Here is a 7592-nt window from a genome sequence, read left to right as displayed (position 1 = left end):
CTGGGATTGGAGGGGACACTGGGGTAGGGAGGACACACACTGGGACAGGGAGGGGACACTACTGATTAATAATTAGTTGATATTAATATAAGTATATGCTGCTAAATATTTACTAGCACTGAATACATGTCGGTTAACTCTGAGGTTTGTGGCATTTTCCTTTTGCCTGGTCTGGTTGTGTCTGAATGTTTCTGAAGTCTCAGACCTGTGAACTTTCTGACTGAAGCTCGGCCAATAAATTAGGAACAGACACGTGACTGGCTCATTACAGAATCTGGAAACTCCAGATTTTGTTGTTTTTAAATAAAAAAATAATAAGCATAAAATGTTACACTTATTTTCTGTTTCAGAAACACCTGGCGTGTAAAGTTTTCATGCCCCGCATTAATAAATCCATCTTTCCTGTCCAAACCCGTCGCTGCACATGCTGAAAATACACATGAAGGCTGATTTTATTTGGCCTGACAGTGCTTGAGAAAAGACTGAATATGGCAACAAATAATGTATGATTAGAGGTTTACACGCACTGCACCGGCACGTTTAATGAGCCACCCACAGTTACAGTGAACGTTTCTTGACCCAGCCCGACGCAACCTGCAGGAAACACGCGGGAATTAAGTGTCATGGGTCGGCCTGCTCCACCAGCTGACATAAATGATGTGACGTTTTCAAGCTCAGACTGAAGACGGCAAAGTGAAGTTAGCTGCAGCCTGTAGATTTCTAGCTTATTTCACTGAGCTGCAGGTTCATTTCAACCGATCACAAACTAAATGGCTCTTGCAAAGTGCTGCTGATGGAACTGATGCGCTCAGACGGGACCAAACCATTTCATGCACTTTCACAGGGGTGTTTAGTCAACATCAATATTCATTTTTTATGTTTATCTGTTTATTTTACTGCTATATTTTCTTATAGTCTTTGAGAAAAACATATATTTTTAATGAAGGGTTAATAATAATCTTATAGAGTTTGCGCATCTTCTTGGGCCCCTATCAAGTCGTGGGCACCTGAAACAGGATTCTGTGAACAACAACCATAAACTTAAAGTACTAAAAGTACTAAAGCAATGAGTGTGAAGAAGAAAGACAAACACTGTCATAATCCTCACTTATACACCCTCCTTTCCTCTGTGCTTTTTGCTTCAGGGGAAGAGAAAACAATGAACAGTTGACAGAACTGATAAAGGTTCAGGATTTAGACTCCAAGTTGTGATCTGGAGGAACCACATACTTGTTAATCCTGCAGACGGAACATAAAGTGGAATGAAAGATGAGCAGAACAGTTCATGTTTTTATTACTAATCATGTTGTGCTTCAATGTAGTTATGTCTGTTATGTTGGTGCGTAATAGTAAACCAGGAGACGTGGAACGGTTAACAGTCTTGTATTCTCCGACTCTTTTTTTTTTCCACCAGTACATCAACTCACTCTTATTCTCTTCCTTCACTCCCTCTACTCTCAGAGCCCCCTGGTGGTAAGGAATAGTAATTCTTTCATAGCTCCCAAAATAGGAGCAGTTAACATGAAAGCAAGTGTCTGTAAACACAACATCTCTCCTCTTCCTCACAGAATACTACAACATCAGTGTTACTAACTTTATGTTTATCTGTTTATTTTACTGCTATATTTTCTTATAGTCTTTGAGAAAAACATATATTTTTAATGAAGGGTTAATAATAATCATATAGAGTTTGCACTTCTTCTTGGGCCCCTATCAAGTCGTGGGCCCTTGGAATCTTCTCTAACTTTTACCCCCCATACGGCGCCCCTGGTGGAGGGTGAGTGTGATGCTGTGGTCCAGAGAGCTGCAGTAGGTGAGACAGATCAATGCAGCTTGTTGTGAGTCAGTGTCTTCAGACAGCGGTGCTGACCAGCGTCATTAGTTAACCTGAAACTGTAAGAAACTTCTGGGTTGAAGGGTCACCTGAAACAGGATTCTGTGAACATCAATCATAAAGTGGTGATCTGGAGGAACCACGGACTTGTTAATCCTGCAGATGGAACATAAAGTGGAATGAAACATGAGCAGAACATGACAGAGCAGCTCCAACAGCATTCACATTAACAAAATGCTGCCCTCTACAGAAAAATTACCTTAATCACACTTTTAAAAAGTTAATGTTTTTACTCCTCATCATGAAGATGTTTTGCTTTCATGCAATTATGAGTCTATACTTGATAACTGGCTGTGAGATGAAATAGACAAAAATGAGAAGAAATTACAAGGTTTAGGAGTAACAAGCTATTTTACTTGTGAATATCTGTCCATCCATTCCCTATATACCCACCAGGACCTGGACGATATGCTGACACTGGCTTCCTGGTTGCTGCCTGGTGCCAATATGTCGAGAAACATCCCATCAGTACTTAAATGATCAAACTGCATTATGTTGTTCTGTTCAACCTTTACATTTGTAAAAGTAAATCATCATGAATTTGATGTATTTTATGTAAAATAACAGGTAAAATATTTTAAAGGTTCCTATAACTTATATTTAAAGATTTAATGTTGTAACATCATTAACTTTGACTAATAAAGGACTAATAACAGTACAGCAAAGACAAACTTCTTCAGCCTGGTCAGATATTGGAACAAAAATTTATTCACACCCATTTAACAATTACATTTTTAAGATCTGAATCTACGGTTATGCTCACTGTCCCTTTAATTATGTTGTTATTTCAATATTTACAACACTAAATCTAATGCAAAAAGAACTATAACTCCCTATTGCAGTGCCATGCAGCTCTTAAGATGGTGTTATAGGTTATGAAAATAAACATGTTTCATGAATCGAATGCATAATAAAACCAAACTAATAGCTACACTACTTCTAGGTGATATATGTTGTTAAAGCTGTGTAATGTAAGTTATTCTGGGGAGAGAAGCGCATCTGGTTTGGATGCTTCCTGGACGTCTCCCTGGAGAGGTTTTCTGAGCATGTCCAACTGGGAGGTCCAGGATACACTGGAGGGACTACTTTCTCTGCCAGAATGGCAACGCTTCTCCTCCAGATGAACTGGTTTTGATGATGCCATTTTATCTTCACAGTGAATTATGTGGTGTACTGCTGGTGGACAGAGGGTAGGCTTACCAGAACTTTCTCCTGGTACCGTTTGCAAACACAGCAGGCTTATAATAATACCCATACCAGGATGAAGACATGAATAAAAATGACTTTTAATGTCTTGATCACTTAAGGATCAGCTAGGACAATACTGCCATCTTCCGATGAGGACAGTGGTCAACCGATCAAAGACCAATATGTACTAAAATATTTTAGTTAACACGAATGTTTCCAATAGCAGTTACTTGCAATCAGTCTGACATGAAAGTGATTTGGCCTGTTATGATGTGTGTGCTGTAAACAGCGTGTATACAGGCCTGCATGGTCTGGAGACTTACTGTGATCTGTGTTGGATTGTTCTATTATTGTTTTATATAATGTGCTTTGATGCCATGTTTTCTAACTTGTAAATGATTGTGTGACTTCACTTTTTAAAGGAACTCATGATTTAATTGCTTTGATTCATTGAATAAAAGAACATTTTGGTGTATTTGTGTGAGATGTGTAATTTATATGAATATATATATATATATATATATATATATATATATATATATATATATATATATATATATATATAATAACCTGTTGAAATCTTTTTGTTACTGAAGGACTAAAGTCTTTATTTGAATGACTTCTTGTTTCTAATAAATTGTACAGATTGTTTAATTAAAAGGCAACAGCAGAAATGTTGAATTAGTTGTGACAATAACTGAAACTGGTATATTTCACTGTGATGATCCTCTTTCTACAACATGCTCTGTCTTGTTTCAGTTACAGGAAGCAGAAAATAGATCAGCCTGTTTTAGCCTCTCATTGTGACTCACTGTACATCAGGTTGGACCAGTGTTTTCTTTTAGGCATTTACAGAATGTGCAGAAAGCTGCAGCCTGCCTCCTGACAAAAACCAAGCCATGCCAGCTCATTACTGGCCTGCCTTCACTGGCTCCCAGTTACTTTTAGAGCCCAGTTTAAGATTTTATGTCTTTGTTGTTTGCACTTCATCGCCCCGCCTGATTTAATGGGCTTCTGCAGCCCTTTGCTCCGTGGAGAGGCTGAAGGTCTGCAGATCAGATCCTGCTGACAGTGTCTAAAACCAGGCTCAGATCTAGAGGAGGTGGAGTCTTTTCAGTGCAGCACCTTGACTGTGGAACAGCCTTCCTCTCTCTGTTAGGCTGTCACACTCCCCGGATCAGTCCAGTCTGAAAACCAGTTACCTCTCCCTGCATTTAAAACTAAACAGGATATCTTAGTTGTTTCTGTATGTTCACTGATTTTTCTTTTATTTGTGTGTTTTATTGTGTTTTTCTTTTCCAGCATCTGCTGTGATTCATCATCATCTGCAAAAAAAAAAAAATCTAATGAAAGGTTCAGTGTTAAAATCTGCTCATGATCAAAAACTGAAATGAAATCAGAATTTTAAGTTTCATTCCACTTTTGTCTTTTCAGATATATAAGCATGACATTAGACAGCAACAAGTCAACATGAATGGGAGGAAAAATACACCCTCCTGTTATGTTCATTTCTCAGGAACAGCAATATTTTCCCTGGGTCAAATTGGCCCAGGGCCTGTGCGGCTATCTGAAAGTGTCAGAAACCAAGAAGTGTCCAAAAAACAAAAAAAAAAAACCAACATACTTTAGATCTTGTTATTAACTAAATTCCTAACCTATTCAATCAATATTTAGAGTGGTGTTCTTTACTTCTCACAGATCAAGGCTGAACGAGTATCATTCACTTGTTTTAGCATATTAAAAATGTTTTTATTGTACACTCGAAAGACCTAAACATAAAACACAACAGTTTTACAAGACATTTGTTTTATTATTTTATTTTATATTTATTTTTTTCAAATTAAATGTTTGTTAAATTCAAATGAGACACCTTTTCTATTGAGGGTTATGTTGACTTAAAATGTAGACAGAAGAGTTTTTAGATTTTCTTTTTGTCATTTTACCTGATGTATATTAGGGGATGCCCGCTGTATTTCCCCATTTATTGATGCAGGGATGATAGAGAGGGTCAGTGTGTGTTTGTGTGTGTTTGTGTGTGGTAAATAATGTCTCACAGTTGCAAAGAAACTGTCATGTGACGGTTCCCTCCTGCTTCTCAGGCTTCCCTGTTTTTGACTCTGTTTCTCCTCCCTCTCCACCTGCAGCTGCACCTAATTAGAAGCACGCCTGTTCTTCATCACCACCATTATAAAAGCAGTTCACTTCATCATGGCAGTTACCGGATTGTCGTCAATCTCTTCCTCCAAGTTCCTAACTGAAGGCAGTTTGTGAATAAATCCTGTACTCTTTTGACCTTTTGCAGCTTGAGACCTCTCTTTTTGAAAGAAACATGACAGAAACAATTAGTATTTGTCTCTTCTGAACCCTTTCAATCTATGAAACATAAAATTGCAGGGGGGGGGGGGCAAATATGAACCATTTGGATTTTATATGTTCATTACACAAATGAATCCAAGCAGAAGAAGTTTATATAACAGGAGGGTTAAGTCAAGGAAGAATTGCATTGTAATGATAGAATATGAAAAGATGTGAGACGTCCATGCTGTCTGTACCAGGAAATATGACTAAAGTATTTAGACATGTGGACAAACTTGTTTTGTTTCTGACACTGATGACATGAATGAAGAAGAAGGAAATAAAAGCAGAAACTAAAGGGAGCTGAGACGCCTTTACACTCTGGGAGAGCTTGACGGAAAAATCCAAAAGGTTTTCCAAGGATTTTCAGATATAAGATAAAGAGACTTTCTGTCGGTGAGTTCTGTTGTTGAAATATTCTGTGAAAAATGGCTGAAAATATCGTTCTTGTAAAAAACTTCCTGAGCTGCCATGTGTGTTCAGAGACGTTCAGAGATCCTGTGTCTCTGAGCTGCAACCACAACTTCTGTTCAAGCTGCCTGCAGAAATTCTGGGAACAAGCTGGAAACAAGAACTGTCCCATTTGTAAAAGAAAATCTTCTAAGGAATATCCACCACTGAACTTTGGAATAAAGGAACTGGCTGATTCTTTTGCTGGAAGACACAAATCTGGATCATCTGAAACAGGAAAAGAAGTGAAGACATTGACTGTGTGTACTAAACATCAAGAAGAACCTAAACTGTTCTGTGAGGACGAGCAGAGAGCTGTGTGTCCTGTCTGTGAGTTTTCTCTCCACCAGCATCACAAAGTGGTTCCTATAGAACAAGCAGTCAGTGAGCTGAAGGAGCAGCTGAAGTCTGACTTAAAGTCTCTGCAGGACAAGATGAACACATACAAACACGTGGAGAAAACATACAATGATGGGATTCAACATAACAAGAAGCAGCTGTTGTCCACAGAGAAGCAGATCAGAGCAGAGTTCAACAAGCTGCACCAGTTCCTGAAAGAGGAAGAGGAGTCCAGACTGGCAGCTCTGAGGGAGGAAGAGAAGCAGAAGGGGGAGACTATCAGCAGAGAGATGAAGAAGATCCAGGATCAGATCTCCTCTCTGTCAGACAGTATCTGTGCTGTTGAAGAAGACCTGCAGAAAGACAAGGTGTCCTTCCTCAGCAGTTATAAAGACACTCAGAGCAGAAGCAGAACCCAGTGCTCACTGTCAGATCCACAGCTGCTCTCAGGAGCGCTGATAGATGTGGCCAAACACCTGGGCAACCTGTCCTTCAGAGTCTGGGAGAAGTTGAAGGAGAAGATCCACTTCAGTCCTGTTATTCTGGACCCAAACACTGCAAACCGACGGCTCTATCTGTCTGATGATCTGACCAGTGTGAGACGTGGAGAGACATGGCAGCAGCTTCCTGACAATCCAGAGAGAAACACAAAGTACAAGAATGTTTTTGGCTCTCAGGGTTTCAGATCAGGGAAACACAGCTGGCAGGTGGAAGTGGGAGATCATCCCTGCTGGAATATTGGTTTGGTTAAAGAATCTGTTGACAGGAAGGGAGAGAGATATTCTTCACCAGAAGATGGAATCTGGTGTTTATGGCACGGTGATGGAAAATACACTGATGGTGATGGCAAGACTGTCTCAGTGAAGAAGAGTCTCCAGAGGATCAGAGTCCAGCTGGACTATGACAAGGGGAAGGTGTCCTTCTACAACCCTGAAGACATGACTCACATCTACACTTACAGAGACACTTTCACTGAGAAACTCTTCCCGTATTTCAGTGTTGGAGAAGCTGGAGATGCAAAAACCTCTGATATCAAAATCTGTAAAGTTTAGACTCTGGTGAGTTCTTTGTGACTTTTGATTTTTTCAGATTTAGTTTTTAGTCAATAACAGAGACATCATCTGCAATACCACATGAGAAGAAACAAACATCACCACCTGTAGTAGTTTAAATCTTTTTATTTCTAGCTTTTTCTGGATGATTCAGTTCTGTAACAATCTTCATAACAATCTGTACATTTAATCAACCACATTATTCTGTCCTAACTAATTATAAATGTAATCATTGGCTGTCTAAAGAATATTGTTAAAATGGTGGTATTGTACTGTATTTTCTACATTCAGCAGACAAAACATGTAAACTTATT

General features: G+C 39.0%; 1 protein-coding gene across 1 annotated transcript; it reads left to right on the top strand.

Moving 5' to 3' along the window:
* Window positions 1–5865: 5865 nt before the first annotated feature.
* LOC306764163 (nuclear factor 7, ovary-like) lies at window positions 5866–7278 on the top strand (the record flags this gene model as incomplete). Its single annotated transcript, XM_079251204.1, has 1 exon — window positions 5866–7278. The coding sequence occupies one exon, from the start codon at window positions 5866–5868 to the stop codon at window positions 7276–7278; it is 1413 nt and encodes a 470-aa protein (XP_079107330.1).
* Between the last annotated feature and the right edge of the window lie 314 nt (window positions 7279–7592).

The sequence above is a fragment of the Telmatherina bonti genome (assembly GCF_933228915.1).
Source record: "Telmatherina bonti genome assembly, chromosome: 13".
Classification (NCBI taxonomy): domain Eukaryota; kingdom Metazoa; phylum Chordata; class Actinopteri; order Atheriniformes; family Telmatherinidae; genus Telmatherina; species Telmatherina bonti.
The sequence above is the reverse complement of the archived record's forward strand: the minus strand, read 5'-3'. Positions and strand labels throughout refer to the sequence as shown.